The sequence below is a fragment of the Pan troglodytes genome, chromosome 1, assembly GCF_028858775.2.
Source record: "Pan troglodytes isolate AG18354 chromosome 1, NHGRI_mPanTro3-v2.0_pri, whole genome shotgun sequence".
Taxonomy (NCBI): Eukaryota; Metazoa; Chordata; class Mammalia; order Primates; family Hominidae; genus Pan; species Pan troglodytes.
In genome coordinates this window covers 170,261,866-170,279,201 of record NC_072398.2, presented here as the reverse complement: position 1 = coordinate 170,279,201, position 17,336 = coordinate 170,261,866, and the positions used below count along the sequence as shown (strand labels likewise).

Genomic DNA, 17,336 nt, shown 5'->3' with positions numbered 1-17,336 from the left:
AAATGTCATAAGATAAGAATTTGGCTTTGACCTTAACACTGTACTTCCACTAACCCAACCAACATTTCTATTAGTTTTTTTTTTTTAATTCCTGCAATAGTTACAAAGGAAACTACAATAGAATTGTTGCTAAACTCATTGGTACAGTGTACAGCCTGAAAAATTATTCAGTTATTTTAAGCAAGCTGAAAAAATAAAGAAGTAAATATTCTGTATGAGAATCCAAAGTAGAATCATGGAGCAGAAAGAGTCTATTATACCTCCTTAATGTTGTAGGCAGTCAAGATCACTCTAAATTAGTACCACAGAGAAGATGGATGTTTCCATCTAGGGGAAAAAAAGAATCCATTAAAATGACTACGCATAGAAATACTTAGCCAAGAAGAAATAAACTGTCAGTATATTTTAAAGGCAAACTCCATAGTAAAGTTGAGAAGATCTGTAATAACAATGTCAAATATCTTCTTTTAAATCTCATAAATCCTACCACAGGAATAGAGTGGAGTGAGAGCAGATTTATGCCTTTCTACAAAGGCAGAGTCTTCTACCAATACTTGCAGATAACCCAACGGGCCACCAACAAGTAGTTACTGCAACCTCAGAACTTAGACAATCCCCTTTACAAATTAGAATAGAGTCCTAGAAGACAGATTATATTCTCGGAGCTGTTTTCACAGGACTATTTTCTGCCTCTTTGATTTATTTGCCTAGGTCTGAGTGTCAGAGGCCTGAAAAGTCATCTCTGGATTACAGAGATGAGCTTAGCATGAAAGTCACATTTTGTTTTATAAAAGCAGCTCAAGCATCAGAGTTTGAATGGCTCGGCACCTCTTTAATCAAACCAGGGCTGCTCAGTGCAGGGCTTTGTAAGTGAGCTAATTAGTAATGTGCCAGAGACTTACCTGGTTAATCAAATGATTAATCACTCAGTAGACTTCATTCCTCTTGTTTTCTGGCTGTCTTTGGCTCCTGTATTTGGTGTTTTTGTATTTTTGGGGTAATTAGCATTTTAATAGCTGGCAGCCACCATTCAGGATAAAAAAAAAGTGACATTGTCTCATTTTAACCATTTTTTGTACGCATAAAAATGAGACAGAGGGGGTTCCTTTCTAGAACAGGTTATATGGCTTGACCAAGAAACATTAAGCCAGTTCTGAGGAAATATGATGTTTGGGTAGAAGAGGATTTGAAATTCTGTGGAAGGGTTGAGCCTTCCTTTACATATGCAGGCCTGGTTAGAGAAAAGATTTTTGAAAATCACATGACCACAAATCAGCTGACTTGATTTTTAGGTTTCTTCCTTCTATTTATTTAATATTTTACTCTTTAAAGTAGTTTTAAAGGGAAAAGAAGGCTAGCCATCTTGGCAAATTCTAACATTGAAAATAGGGTTGCATATTTTATAGTTTTGTTGAGAAAATTGATAAAGTAAGTGCTGTAGTTTGGATGTTTGTCCCCTCCAACCTCACATTGAAATTTAATCCCCAGAGTAGTGATGTTGGAAGGTAGGGCCTAATGGAGGTATTTGGGTCCTGAGGGCAAATTCCTCATGGATGGCTTGGTGCCATTCTCACAGTAGTGAGTGAGTTCTTGCTCTGTTAGTTCCCATAAGAGCTGGTTGTTAAAAAGAGCCTGGCACCTCCCCTTTCTCACCTTTGCTTCCTCTCTCACCATGAGATCACTGCACACACCAGCACCCCTTAGCCTTCTGCCATAAGTGGAAGCAGCCTGAGCTTCTCACCAGGAGCTGAGCAGATGCCGTTGCCATGTATCTTGTACAGCCCAAAGAGCCAACAGCCAAATAAATTTTTTTTAATTTTATAAACTACCCAGCCTCAAGTGTACCTTTATGGCAACACAAAGACAGTAAGTTAACTTTAAGTTCCATTTTATGTGCTTTCTAGATAAGACATATTAAAAAAGAACAAATGCATTCCTTTAACTGCAATGTTCCAGCTCTGATCATTTCCAGATTAATGATACTCTTAAAGTTTAGTTATCCAAACTGTTAAAGAGCTTAATTATTGTTTTAAAATATAATAATATAATGGACCAATTTCAATTTAATATCTTAAAATCATTGTCCCTCAAAAATATGCAAATGGCTAAGAACTATATTAATCAGTTTCCAGAAAGATGTGCACAATGTCATTACAAGTACCCATGAAAATCTGCCCTCCTGCCCTGTCCATGTGACTCCTCAGCCCATCTTCTTAGCGCTGTGGATCTTCACCATGCACAGACACCATAAGAGAAGATCCTCTTATTATCCCAATGGCATGCATGGCAATATAACAACAATTATAAATTTGTTTACAATAATTATTTTGGTTGATTCCTGTATTTGGACTCCAAAGTAAATTGTTTTCCATTGCCACATATGCAAAATTCCTACATTCCCAGTACAGAAAATGTAATCAAATAATACTTGACTTTTTTAAAAGGCTAGTGTAAGCCTGAAAGTAGTTGCAAGTGGCATAAGGGTCAATAGGCTTACATCCTGAAAAGCTGTGGATTCCCTGACCTTCTGGAAACAGCAACATTTCCAGTTGGAATTTCTCTGTCTCTCTCTTTTTTTTTTTTTTTTTTTTTTTTGAGACAGGGTCTGGCTCTATCACCCAGGCTAAAGTGCAGTGGTGCAGTCTCAGCTTACTGCAACCTCTGCCTCCCAGGCTCAAACAACTCTCCCACCTCAGCCTTCCAAGTAGCTGGGGCTACAGGTACATGACATCACACCCAGCTAACTTTTGTATTTTTTTTGTAAAGACAGGGTTTCCATGTTGCCAAGGCTGGTCTTGAACTCCTGGGCTCGAGCAATTCATCCATCTTGGCCTCCCAAAGTGCTACAATTGCAGGCATGAGCCACTGAGGCACCTTGCCCAACCCTCGCTGTAATTTTTCAAGCTGCATGGTTCATCATCTCTTCAAAGTAAGTCCCTGATCTTCTGCTTTAGAGAGCCACTGTTTCTGGTGAGAGGAGGTCAAGCACCTCAGGGATGGGGTGAGAGACGTGTGGTGTGTGAGTGTGCATGGGTGTGTGTGAGTGTGTATGTTTGAGTCAAGGGAGAGGTGAAGGTCAATCAACATTACTGGGTGCCTTGAAAAGCAAACAGAAATTTTAAGGATGGGAGTATCCTTATAACTTCAGGATAAAATGGAGAAAACATGGGAGGGTTGAGAATCCAACTGGAGGGATTGTATTTCATTTATTCATATTTCAATACTGTCCCAGAATGGTTTCTAGAAACCTATAATGTAGGCAAAAATTAGTTCTTGAGGCAAAGCTTTGATTATCAAAAAAAAAAAACTCACAAAATGAAGGATTATAAACAAATACCTCTAAGTTAAAGTACTCTTTAATAACTAGAAAACAGAGTCATCAAAAGAGAATTCAGGATAAAGACTAATTGTTCACCTTATTTCCAAGACAACCCATCCAAGTAGAGGTCCTGAGGGGGGAAATGTGGCCATTTCCAGGACCAGGCATATCCTGTGGTCAGGAGCAGTCCTGGAAATATTAAAAAATGTGACATGTTATCAGTTTTTCCTTCTTCAGTTTTACCCATCTCCAATCTGCCTGCCTCCAGAATTATCTTTTTAAAACACAACTCTCTCCTAGTGATCAGTTCAAGCTGCCTTGGACTTGCCACAGTGTTGTCCATGAGATTTCCCTAGTGTCCATCATTCCTTCCCCCACTCTCTCCACTTCTGGATTGCATTAACCCAAAACACCACAAATGTTGTAGCATTCTGTTCCCACTGAACTAAAACAGCACCCTCCATCATCTTCAAGATCTCTCCACCAAATAATTTCTGGACTTCCACAGGCAGAATCTTACTCCTTATTCCTGAACAAGTCTACTCATGCAGGCCTCTGCACCTGAACACTAGGTGTCAAGGTGCCCACTGTTCCTCTATAGTACTCAACCAAGCCCTTGTAAACCAAAAATAAAATTCTAAGCCCCCCAACCAATTGAATGGACCTTCCTCTCAGCCAAGGGCATTCCAAAGTAAATCTGGAAAACTAGTTCAAGCCATGATGGGAAAGGGGAAGTCAGACTTGCCTCATTATATCCTTCTCCCTTTGGAATTCAGGCATAACTGACCATCATTAACATTAAAATAGAAATCTTAAGACTGACAAAAGACTCTTTGTAACAATGAAATATCAAATTTCAACGTGACTCCAGTATAACATTACATGACAGATAGCAGGTCTTGAAAGAAATCGAAGTATTTTACCCCAAAATATACTTAGCTGATATATTTTGAAATGGCCCTGCAAGTCTGTCTCTTGTCAAGGAAATCTACATTCTGGAGAGATTCCCCTTACCTTTCCAGGTCTCTTCCTGATCCAAGAAAGATTAACTTAGAGTCTGGCATGTTTTTAACTCTGACAAGAAACATTTACCATCTACTTTCTCTGAAGCCTACTATCTGGAGGCTTCATCTACATAATAAGAACCTTGGTCTCCACAACTCCTTATCTTAACATGTATATTCCTTTTTATTGATTCCGGGACTTTAGATAATAGCTTAAATATTTAAACCAATTGCCAACCAGAAAATCTTTGGCCTGGAAGGACACCCCCACTTCACCCTCCACTTCAAGTTGTCCTGCCTTTCGAGACTGAACCAATGCCTACCTTACATGTATTGACTGACATCTGCCTGTAACTTCTGTCCCTCTAAAATGCATAAAATAAAGCTGTAAACTTCTAAACTGATTGAGACTTCTCTCAGATATTTTTTGGTTTATCCCCTAGACCAAGATTCCACAGCAGTTTTACCTCTGCTCTGCCAAGCCTCATGTTCAATGACCCAAAGGCTTTGATGTGCGAAAGCACCAAAAATTTTGGATATATTCTGACAATTGGAGAAAAACATTTCTATCCCTTTTGTATAAACCTCCAAGAACAGAGAAAGCAGTACCAAACTGTATGCCTCTTATCCCAAAGTTTGCAGATATTTAAACAAAGCAGTTATTTTCATTTCTATATATGGCAACTCTGTGCCGCTTAAGATCCACCCTTTAAAAAAGCCTAAGGCAGGTTAGGAAACAAACCCAAATGGCAGCCAGAGCATAGGTTTTTTCTTGGGAGTCAGCTACCCACTTCCTAAAACCTAAGGCCTCTCAACTGGCTCTCCATACATGCCCAAATGTGTCTGTCTGGATCCCACAAGTGGAAACATTATGACTTCTTTCACAGGAGGATCCTCAATATCCCCCAAAATAGTTCCATCACATACAAACCTGAAGTTTTCCCAATAGCCTCAAGCATGCTTGGACCTGTAAGCAGACATGGCCCATGCTCAAACTGAAACCCAGCTACACCTTGATTTATGGGTTGGATGGGAGAACATGAGTAACTGCCCAAAAAAGGAAGTATTTGAACCACATTTTGAAGAAAGAGTCAGATTTATGCAAACACTGTGGGGCAACGATTCATGAAGAGGGAACATGACAGAGAAAACAGAATCATGACAGAGGCCAAATATCTAATGAATTCATTTTAATCAAACTTTGTTAAGGTGTCCAGAGAAGGACATACTGACATTCTTTGAGATCATATTGACTCACAGTAACCACTCAATAAATTTTGTTGAATGAATAAATGAACAAATCATTTCACTTTTTTTAAGTGAGTTAAATTTGGCTCTGAGTCCCAGCTTGCTACAAACAAGAAGGATTCCATTTCAGTCACTTTTGAAGGGGAATTCCTTCTCTTCCTAGGGTTTTAAAGACAATCAAGGAGGTTGACGTGGTGTCCAAAAAGTGAGAGATTACTCCATCATGTCATCATCTTCCAATTGTCTGTTTTGTGCATGAGGCTACTGGGCGAACTTGTCCTCCCCCATTTAGCAGGTGAGGATGCTTCAGGTGGGCTCAGATGTACTTTCACAGCAGTCCTTTTCACTCAACAGAGGCCTGACTGCAAAACCAATGCCTGCTCGTAAAGCCTCAGTGTCAGCCTCCACAATCCTCTCACAGACACCTCCCCATCTTTGATGCATCAGACACAGAGGTCACAGATCTCCACCACTCATGGAAACACTAAAGACACTACCTAGCCCTGTCTCCACCAGAGAAAAGGAAAACATCTCCTTTCACCTTTGAGTGAACCCCATTCTATTTCCTGGGCCCACAGCACCTTATAAACCATGAGTTTATAAGCCCGAATAGAAGTATGTGTGTTTTTTTCCAGGTGCTTTCCAATTTCTGTTTTTAACCCTGATGCATAGAAACTATTAACAATCCCTTAGACAAGAAACTCAAACTCAGAACACAAAGATTACCTCTTTTATTACGGTAAGGAAGAGGAAAACATCTCTTGTCCATTCAGGTCTCTTCAGAGTAGCTAGAACAAAACCCAAAATAAAGTTACAGCATATAATTTTGCCCCATCATCACACTAATCCCCATGATACTGTGCATAACTGCATCCAAAAAAATTGAATTGAGAGTCAGAAGACTCTACCATCCTGGATGCACTTCAGCACAGTATGGTCCCACTATCTCCATGTAAATTTTGTCCTAGAGACCTCCCAAGACTATCATGGAGATCGAATGAGAAAAGAAATTTTATAAATGCTGGAAGCCAGGGAAAGAGTGCTTGCTAGTGTAGTGTGGACCATGCCAAGAGCCAACACACATCTAGATTAGCTGTGCCTGCTCCCTGTGATTCTGAAAAAATGTCCTCAGAGTTCTAGTAACCTGTCTGACCTTGGAACCAGTGCCCCATCTCCTCATGGGCTGTTGTCACCATTTCCCCTACAATCCTGGAAGAAGAACAGGCCCTAGTGGTGATCCACAAGAAATGCCAGGGAGAAATGCGATCCTTGGGCCACTGCAGGGCAAGAGAGCAGGTCAATCACCTGTGCAATGTTTGCTGTGGGGCCCGAGGTCTGAAAGGCTGCTTTGTTCAGCCACCAGGTAAGCTGCAAGAGGAAGGTGCTTCTCCAGCCACTGCCACCAAGACCTGCACAAAGCACTTATTCAGAGATCCAGGCCTAGCCATGCCCTCTGATACTGCCTCTGACTTATTGGGTTGCCTATACAAAGATCATTTCCCCACCTGCACCCTCCCATTCCTGACCCTGCTACTGCGCAATGCCACTCAGAGGGCATGGGTAGAATATTACATTCCAGAGAGAAAAGGCAATGTTCAGGCTGAAAAAGACCAGGCTGCAGTTGAGGACAATCCTCTTTCACCACAGAGCTCTCAATGTCCCTGCAGACAATAGGCCTCTGTGCGGCCCCATCTTCTTATGCAAGGACAACTTACATGTTTTCATCTTTGGAAACTTCAAACTGCTCAGTCCCCAGGAACAAGGAAATGTCTGTCTAGGAGGGATGAGGAGAGAGGAGGTGAGATTTGTCACTTCAAAATAATCTCCTAGCCAGGTTTGTTTATTCCCATGGGCAATGCCAGATTTTCGCCAGTTTATTCTTTAATTCATTTAAACAGTCAATGTCTACAGAATATCTACCATGTGTTAGGTATCTTGCTAAGATGCCTAGTAATAGATACCTAACTGCAAAGAGAAAAATTAAATAAGACCACCCTACCCTCAAGCAGATAGTGTCCAAGGCTCTGAAAAAGCATTTTGTGAATTGATTTTGTATGGGCATCCTTTTTCCCACTAAATTTTACACCTAATGTCTGATTTTCATTCTGTCCTGGCTCCTGAATCCCTTCCGAGTTATCATTATGTGAGCATAAAGATAAAAATTTTGAGTTTCCTAGGCACTCTTCTACTAGTGGAAATGCAAACTGCCATAACACCTATTGAGGATAATTTGACAACATATTTAAAAACTACATATGTGTTTACCCTTAACCCTAGCAATATTACTTCTAAGATTTAACCCTGAATATACACCTTTAATATATGTATATTATTACATATACATAGTGCTACCCAGTGCAACACCATTTTTATATGTAAAATATTGGAAAGTACCTAAATATATCCAAGAATAAGAGACTGGTTGAATAAACCATAGTATATATACACAATAGAGTACTAAGCTGCTGCTAAAAATATGATGATCTCTACACACTAATTTGTAGCAATTTCCAGGAGATACTGTTAAGTGCAAAAGCAAAATGCTAAGTAGCATATATAGTATGCTATCTTTTGTGTAAAATATGAGAGAAAATAATAAAACATACAAGTCTCTGCTTAACCTTACCCCCTACAAAAGAAAGAAAAGAAACAAGGAAAGGAAAAACAGAAAACAATTAAGTTGGTTACCTACAGAGATGAGGAAACAGGGAGAAAGAGATATGGGCAACAGTGACACTCCTCTAATAATAGAGCTGCTTATAGGGCTTTGGCTTGAAAAGCTGTCAATGTTTTACATATTAAAGAAAATAAAATGTATCCAATAAATATAAGAAGGGCAAAAAAAATTCTGAAAGCAAACCATAAAATTGAACCCAAGTGTGTTTCAAATGAATTGCATAACCTCACTGACCAGAGAAACAGGTAGAAAAGTTTAACAAAAGTCATATGAACACTGCATTCAACTATATATATGCTCAGTTTTAGGCAGGGTAGAGGGTGGGAAACCATACATTCTGAACTCTTTTTAATGAGTTTGTTTTTTGTAGTGGTTTAAGTGAAGCAATTCGAAAACTATTTTATGTGTATTATGGAAGTGAGCAAATAAAGAAATGTTTTGATGTTGATGGGATCCAGAGTTTTCATTGTGGAAGAAGGGATGTGTAAATATGGAGTAGAAGAAGGAAATAAAGAATCCTATGAGGGTGGATTGAAATTGGAGGCTATTGTTAGGGATTCAGTTTTTCTAATATATATGTGTTTGTGTGTACCTTTCCTGGTTCTTTCCTAGCTCTGTCTGCTGAAAGGGTCTAGAAGCAAAGACACTCCAGTAGCAATGAGCATACTTAGCTCCCACATTTTTGTCTCTCATGCCATTCCCCACCAAAAGGAACCAGGGCACCACAGAGAGATGGCTGATTTCAAAGCTGGGGCAAGTTGTGTATAACATGAGTCTGGAAAAATGAGTTGTGCCAGAAAGTAAGGAAATACTCAAAAAGTGGTCGACAGCATATTACAAGTACATAGGAGCCAGCTTGAAGGGGCTACCACTGACAGAATATGACATGATTTGATTACCAATTAATTAAAGGTGGTGATTAATTATAGAACATTAAAAATAGGAATCCATGGGTCCATTTTTATGATAAATCTAGATAGATAGATGATAGATAGATAGATAGATAGATAGATAGATAGATAGATAGATAGATGATAGAGATAGATAGATAGATGATAGATAGATAGATAGATAGATAGATTAATAGATAGATAGACAGACAGACAGACAAAGAAAAGAAGGCTGTCTTGCTGAGTCCTGACTGGTAAATATAGAAGTTCTGAAGTTGGAAAAAAAATCATCATTTTGTAACCATCATAGTATAAAACTGGTTCAGACAAAAGAATCATCCATGGATGTTAACTCTATGGGGAAATTTTGATAAGGAGAATGATATGTATTTGCATGACCTTAAAATGTCTCTCTACATTTTGCTAATTGGTAAGAGAAAGAGAGAAATAGTAACTAAACAGTAGAGAAATGAAAAATGACCTTGACTGGGTGATCAAAGTTAACATCACCAATGAGGGGCAGATGGACACCATGTACTTCCAAATGCCATGCCCTGAGAAGGACATCACTTAAGTGGCCTAGAATGCATAAACTGAAGCAAATTATGAGGAAATATGAGATTGCCATCCTGCAAATTAGATACACTCTATTTTAAGCAGGGAGGAGGCTGTATTTTTTTAATGTCAGTATCATAAAAGAAAAAGAAAGCCTACAGAAATGTTTCAGATTGAAGGAGACTAAAGATACATGACAACTAAAGGCAATACTTAGCCTTTGACTGATCCCATAATGGAGGTAAAAAATGCTATAAAGGATATTATTGAGTCAATTGACAAAACTGGAATAGGGACAGCAGATTACATCAAGGTATTACATCAGCATCTACTGAAATTAATAACCACCTTGCGGTTATGTAAGAAAACACCATTATTTCTAGCAAGTACACACTGTAATATTTAGGATAAAAGCTATAATATATGCAACTTACTCTCAAATGGCTCTCCAAAGATGCGTGTGTGTGTGTGTGTGTGCACATGCATGCTCATGTGTGCGTGGAAAAAAGAGAAGAAATGGTAAAGTAAATGGGGCAAAATGATAACAACAGTAAAATATGGATAAAGGACATATGGCTGTCTTTTGCACTGTTTTTAGTCTGTGATTTTTCTTCAAATTTATTTTCATTTTTTAAAAAATATTTTTGAGTTCTGGCACTCTGAAGATTTAACAAAAGGAAAAAATGTGGATTTTTTTTTCAGCTGCCGTAAAAAGTAGAAGTAATTCTTTAATAGAAGAAAATTCTCATAGACTTGCATAGAAATTATGTAGGAGTTAATTTTCCCATTATATTGTTCTCCTTTGAGAAGCTTCCAGTGATTTCAAACACTACAGTCATTAAAAACTCAATTGGCTGAAGCCAAAAATCACATTAATAAAATGAAAATCAAACTTAAAATTTAAATAGTCAAAAGGAAGAACATGGAAAACACATGCTTAATTGTTACCTGCAAGTATAGTTAAATTGGAATTATTTGGTCAAACATATTTACAAATGTCACAGAGAGAAAATGACCAATACAATTTTGAGAACTACATAATGGTTTAAATGCTTCAGAAGTATAATTTTTTAAAGTTATTTTAAATGATCAAACATTCAATAGCTTTATAGAATCTTTCATTATTGAATAAATGACTGTATTTTTCTTCTTAAAAATTTTTTTTAAACTTTTTTTTTCTTAATTTTGAGTTTCTGGTGATTACATTTCAAAAGAGCAATGTGAACCTTATTGCCTCAGACTATGCTCTGGTACATGTCAGCATTTTTCACTGCAGCAGCTCTTGGCCCATTCATGTGTTCTTCCTAAAGCCATTATCTTAAGATTCTGACATGTAAGGGACGCATTCCGGGTGCACACTTCATTGCAGTGCACAGAGGGTAAGGTAAAGGAAGATAAAGTGTGTCCTCAATCAGGCTAGCAGTGCTTGGTACTTGGGTCATCTTAAGTTGCTTGGAACAATGATACCTACCACATCATGCACCAGAATTATACCAAGAACTTTAAGCATATTATCTCATTTAATCCTCGCAATACTGAGATGGGGCAATAATGTCCTTGGAAAGGAAGTCAACATATAGTGAGTTTGACCTGTGAGAAGTGGCAGAGCCAAGACTAGAATCCAGATGTTCTGGTTCCAAAGCTTGTGCTCTTTCATCTGTATGGTGTATTACCTCCCCAAGAGGTAGAGAAACCAGGGCCAACAGGCCAATCTTACACAATCTCTAGCTCTTAGTTCAGATGCTACAGCCTCTACAAAGTCTTCCTTGAACCCCAGGAAGGTATTGATGCTGCTTTTCTTATTCTCCCATCTCACTTTGCACATACCACCAAAAAAAAATGATAATCTTGTTGCTTTATTATTTTTGCATGTTTGTTTTACTTTCTGCACTTTGATTTCTTTGAGAATACAAATTACCTTTTCTTCTCTAGATTCCTAGTGACTATCATAGGGACTAGTTCATAAAATATATTCTATAAATGCTATTGAAGTCATATTGGATTTTAATAAGTATTTATTGAGCCTTTAAAAGAGCTTTACAGCACTCTCATTTCATTCATACAGAAATTGAGACTTAACTTGAGCCTCAAGTCAACAGCTTGATAAGATTTTGTGCAAAGCCACAACATCATTAATAGAGAAATTACACCTCATTAATAGAAAAATCATATGTAGAAAGAGAAAGAGAAAATAAGTAGAAAGAGAAAATAATGATGAGTATTTTTTCATGTGTCTCTTGGCTGCATAAATGTCTTCTTTTGAGAAGTGTCTGTTCATATCCTTTGCCCACTTGTTGATAGGGTTGTTTGTTTTTTTCTTGTAAATTTTTTCGAGTTCTTTGTAGATTCTGGATATTAGCCCTTTGTCAAATGAGTAGATTGCAAAAATTTTCTCCCAGAGAAATGCAAATCAAAACCACAATGAGATACCATCTCACACCAGTTAGAATGGCGATCATTAAAAAGTCAGGAAACAACAGGTGCTGGAGAGGATGTGGAGAAATAGGAACACTTTTACACTATTGGTGGGACTGTAAACTGGTTCAATCTTTGTGGAAGACAGTGTGACGATTCCTCAGGGATCTAGAACTAGAAATACCATTTGACCCAGCCATCCCATTACTGGGTATATACCCAAAGGATTATAAATCATGCTGCTATAAAGACACATGCACACATGTTTATTGCAGCACTATTCACAATAGCAAAGACCTGGAACCAGCCCAAATGTCCAACAATAATAGACTGCATTAAGAAAATGTGGCACATGTACACCATGGAATACTATGCAGCCATAAGAAAGGATGAGTTCATGTCCTTTGTAGGGATATGGATGAAGCTGGAAACCATCATTCTCAGCAAACTATCGCAAGGACAAAAAACCAAACACTGCATGTTCTCACTCATAGGTGGGAACTGAACAATGAGAACACTTGGACACAGGAAGGGGAACATCACACACCAGGGCCTGTTGTGGGGTGGGGGGAGGGGGGAAGGATGGCATTGGGAGATATACCTAATGTAAATGACGAGTTGATGGGTGCAGCACACCAGCATGGCACATGTATACATATGTAACAAACCTGCACATTGTGCCCATGTGCCCTAGAACTTAAAGTATAATAATAAAAATAAATAAATAAATAAATAATATTTAAAAAAAGAGAGAAAATGGATGACCTAATCTACTACAGCTAATCAGGCCAGGCCCAGAGACTTAAACTGAGGTCTACATCCACATGAAGGCAAATATAGGCAAACTGGATAGAGCCTGAGAGCAGTATGAAAGTAGATGGTGCTCAATGCCAATGCTGTATAACTGGAGACCAAAGGGACTAGGGGTAATGACAACTTAGGGAGTCATGATGGCTATTTTCAAACACCTTAGTGTATTCAACTTCTCTAGCTGAGCACAAACAGATGAACTTCAGCTAATGTATAGATGTCACCAGGAAGGATTTTGTTTCAATAAAATAAAAAAAAACATTCTTTTGTACATATCTCCAAAGATGGAATAAGCTGCTTCAGGTAATAGTGAGCTGTCTGTCATTAGAATTACACAGGCAATGAATGGAAGATCACATGTTAGGAAAGTTTTAGAGTGGATTCTTAAACAGAATAGTAGTCTAGGTTAGGGGATCCTAAATTCTGCTCTTTGGACTGATGTAAAGCTACCACAACAAAATATAAACAAAAGTAGCAAGTTTTTCACAATACTGAATTAATTCAATTTAAACAACTGTCCTTTATTTAAAAATTATGCTTTTTGGCATCATATTTCTTTTTCGTAATGAAATGAGAATGACAAGCAAATGCCTTGACTTGGAGGGAAAAAAGTAGTTTAACTACTCTGTGTTGGTTGCCAAAATGTCTTTTAAAATTATAGTGACCTATGAGATTCAAAAGTGTATCAGCTAATGGGCCAGATAACCTCTGAGGTTCCTTCTACCCACAAGAGTGAATGACTCTACATCTCACAGACTCTGAAAACTGAGTGCCAGCAACCAGGCCCAGTAGAAATTCACTGGTTGGAGTCATGCATGCCTGGCTTCACATCAGGGTCCAGCTGCTTAGCAGTCAAGAGACTGAGCAAGTTAAGACCTTTGAACCTCAGTTGTTTTATCCTTAAAATAAGAATAAAATTAAAATGCAGCACTGCAGGATCATTGGCTTTGGAGCCCAACACATATAGGCATGTGTGGTAGGTAACCAAAATGGCCACAATTCTTTACACTTCTTCCACCAAGAGGTGTAATTTACTTCTCCATCCTTTATATCTGTGTTGAACTTGTGCTGCTTTTGCAAAAGGTTGTAGCAGAAACAACATTCTGAACCTGAGCCTCAAGTGTCTGCTCACATTTGCTGTTGGTATTGGAACACTCCCTGTCTTCCATGTAATGAGCTCAGGCTGGCCTGCTAGTTGATGAGGCCCACTCACTCCCACTGCTGCAGTCAAGAGCCAGCAAAAAACCAGAAAGTCCATTCAAGACCAGCCAGTCTCAGGCAGGCCTCCATCTGAACACAGATGCAGGAGCAAGCCCAGTTAATATCAACCAAGCCTGACCCAGATCATCAGAAACACCCAACTGGCCCTTAAACTCATGAGTAATAATAAATGGTGTTATTTGAAGCCACTGCACCTTAGGGTGGTTCATTATTCTGCAAAAGCTAACTGACACATTTTCTTTCCAGAGTTTATATATTTCAAAGTCCTAGCCAAGTGTCCTTGATCAAGTTATTTATAGTGTTTTAGCTTCAATATCCTTACCTGTAAAATAGACGAAAAATTCCTACCTCATAAGTTTATTGTAAGAACCAAGTGATACAACATTATTAAAATATTTGGCACACAGTGTGTAGCACATATTTAAAAGACATTTAAAATGTCTGTTAAAATTATAGTGACCTATGAAATTCAAGTAGCAAATAACTAATGGTAATAGTGATAGTAGAAATAGTAAAACTATAATGCCTTATAAAACTCAAGTAGTGAACAAATAGTGGTAATAATAGTGATAGTATAAGTAGCAATACTTCCTCCACACTGTTCCTTCCATGTTGATTCCAGCTCTGAGAAATGGCAAGCAAACTTTGTTTGAAATCGCTGTTCATCCTGTGACTAATAAGATGTGTTATGCCAAATTTACTCAGCCAGGGTTTGATTGATTTTATATTCCTGACTTGCAGTCTGAAATATTTAGTAATACTGTACAAGGTGGGTGCTAGGGTAGCCCCAGAATTCAGAATTTTCATTCCACTCTTCAGAGAGTTAACAACGTAACTGTTTCTAGAGGCAAAGAACCTTAGATGGCCAGGAGGGTGGAGACAGGTAGAGCTAGCTCATTTTGAAGGGTCAACGGGCTGGCATTCTCCCAGGGGCTTTACATATATTATTTACAACAATCTTGGGTTGAGCATTTTCATCCCTGTGTACTGATGAAGAAATTGATTTGAAAAGGTTGGTTAGTGAATTTCTCATGATAGTATAAACAATAAGGGACAGAGCTAGTATTGCACACAGATCAATTATGTTCAGAGCTGTTGATCCCTCCTCTAAAGACTCACTGTCTTCGAAATCATCTAAGACATCTCTCTCATGGTGGCCCCCTCATCACCCCACATCTGTTGCCTTTGCAGTCAATCAGCCCGCATCATGGCTGTCATCTCTCACCTGCATACTTACAGTAGCCTTTTGTCTCCCTGCCTGCAGGCTCACCCTTTGACAATGGCCCCACTCCTGCCAGAGGGACCCCCATGGCATGTGGGTTATATCAAATTCCCCTTTCAACACTATCCCCCGTCTTTCCTTTACCTACATGATAAAATCAAAACATGGTATGGTTGACTCTGCCTACCTCATCAGCCACAGATTCTAACTCTCCTCCTTCCAGGCCACACTAAGTGACTTTAGCTTCCATGGCCCAGCATGCTTTTCCCTGCTACCACGTCATGATGCATCTTGTGTTCTGTTTTACTTTTCCCAAGGGCTTGACTTTCTGACAAACTCTGACTTGATCTTCAAGTCTCCCTTCAAATGTCAAAACTTTGTAATGTCTTCTCTGAAGCCCCTAAGCAGGTTTAGATCATTTCCACCTTCCCTCTTCTCTCCCAAATAAAGTAATACTCATATTTGTTGCTCTCTCTGTCTTTCCCGTAAAATCACAAAGCAGTCATCACCCCAAATTGGTTAGATTATGGTGAAAATGTTTTGAATTCGTATCTTGCTAATAAAAAGGGTTATTATAGTGGCCTCTGCTGTTTAGTAATAGGCAAGAAACCAAAATAGAAACCAAGTTAGATTTCACTAAGTAGTTATGAGACTTTGAACTACGGAGACTGTCAGAGCTATAGGTGAACAGATTTCTGATAAACACCTCATTTTTAGATACCATAAAGAATAACTGAAAGCAAATAACCATATTTGAAACTGAGGAAACACTGGCCACAAAAAAAATGAGAGAAAGAGGACAAGGAAAATCTTAATGGAATAAATAGCAAAACCTGCAGAAAGGCTTAGAGAAATCATTTACTTCAATTTTCAGAGGTGCCAAGCACAGAATGCATTTTCCTTATGAGTAAGGAAGAGGAAATTTTGTGAGAAACAAAATCTTTCCAAAGCAGGTGCTAAAGAAATTAAAGCTCACAGAGGATGGACCAAGGCCAGAATTATAATCCACATGGTAAAGAAGGAAAAGGTGTGTGTCTGGGCCAAGAGCAGAAAGGGATTGAAGAGAGACGGAGTAACATGGGCGATACCAAGGGAACCTCCTGGTGTAACCTGTGCTCATTTAAACAAAGGCTTATCCCCTTCAGACCTCAGACGGCATTCCAAGGAACACCTACACACTGGAGATGTGGGCCATCCTTCAGTACTCCACAGAGAAATACTAGCATCTATTGTGAATAGTGCCACAATAAACATACGTGTGCATGTGTCTTTATAGCAGCGTGATTTGTAATCCTTTGGGTATATACCCAGTAATGGGATGGCTGGGTCAAAAGGTATTTCTAGTTCTAGATCCCTGAGGAGTCACCACACTGTCTTCCACAATGGTTGAACTAGTTTACAGTCCCACCAACAGTGTAAAAGTGTTCTTATTTCTCCACATCCTCTCCAGCACCTGTTGTTTCCTGACTTTTTAATGACCGCCTTGGAACCAACCCAAATGTCCAACAATGATAGACTGGATTAAGAAAATGTGGCACATATACACCATGGAATACTATGCAGCCATAAAAATGATGAGTTCATGTCCTTTGTAGGGACATGGATGAAGCTGGAAACCATCATTCTCAGCAAACTATCACAAGGACAAAAAACCAAACACGACATGTTCTCACTCATAAGTGGGAATTGAACAATGAGAACACTGGGACACAGGAAGGGGAACATCATACACCGGGGCCTGTTGTGGGGTCGGGAGAGGGGGGAGGGATAGCATTAGGAGATATACCTAATGTAAATGACGAGTTAATGGGTGCAGCACACCAACATGGCACATGTATGCATATGTAACAAACCTGCACGTTGTGCACATGTGCCCTAGAACTTAAAGTATAATAAAAATATATTAAAAAAGAAAGAAAGAAATACTAGCATCATTTTGTTGCCTGGATCACAGAATTGTAAGGATAATTTAATT

At 38.7% G+C, this 17,336-nt stretch overlaps 1 protein-coding gene across 6 annotated transcripts in view; it reads right to left on the bottom strand.

The window, feature by feature from the left end:
* The window catches only part of LOC107966870 (uncharacterized), a 212,585-nt gene that overhangs the window by 70,166 nt on the left and 125,083 nt on the right, over positions 1–17,336 (bottom strand). For 4 of the 6 annotated variants that reach the window (XR_008547701.2, XR_008547705.2, XR_010153732.1 and 1 more), the window contains 4 exons: positions 7,287–7,345; positions 6,298–6,359; positions 3,416–3,508; positions 261–327 (listed from right to left, as the gene is read on the bottom strand). The exons of 1 other annotated variant lie outside the window; for it this stretch is intronic. Coding sequence is in view for 2 of the 5 variants with exons in the window: in XM_063801269.1 (XP_063657339.1) it covers positions 3,497–3,508; positions 6,298–6,359; positions 7,287–7,345 (133 nt within the window). In the remaining 3 variants the exon portion in view is untranslated. The remainder of the gene's footprint in view (positions 1–260; positions 328–3,415; positions 3,509–6,297; positions 6,360–7,286; positions 7,346–17,336) is intronic. One more of the 6 variants, XM_063801272.1, reaches the window with a different exon arrangement.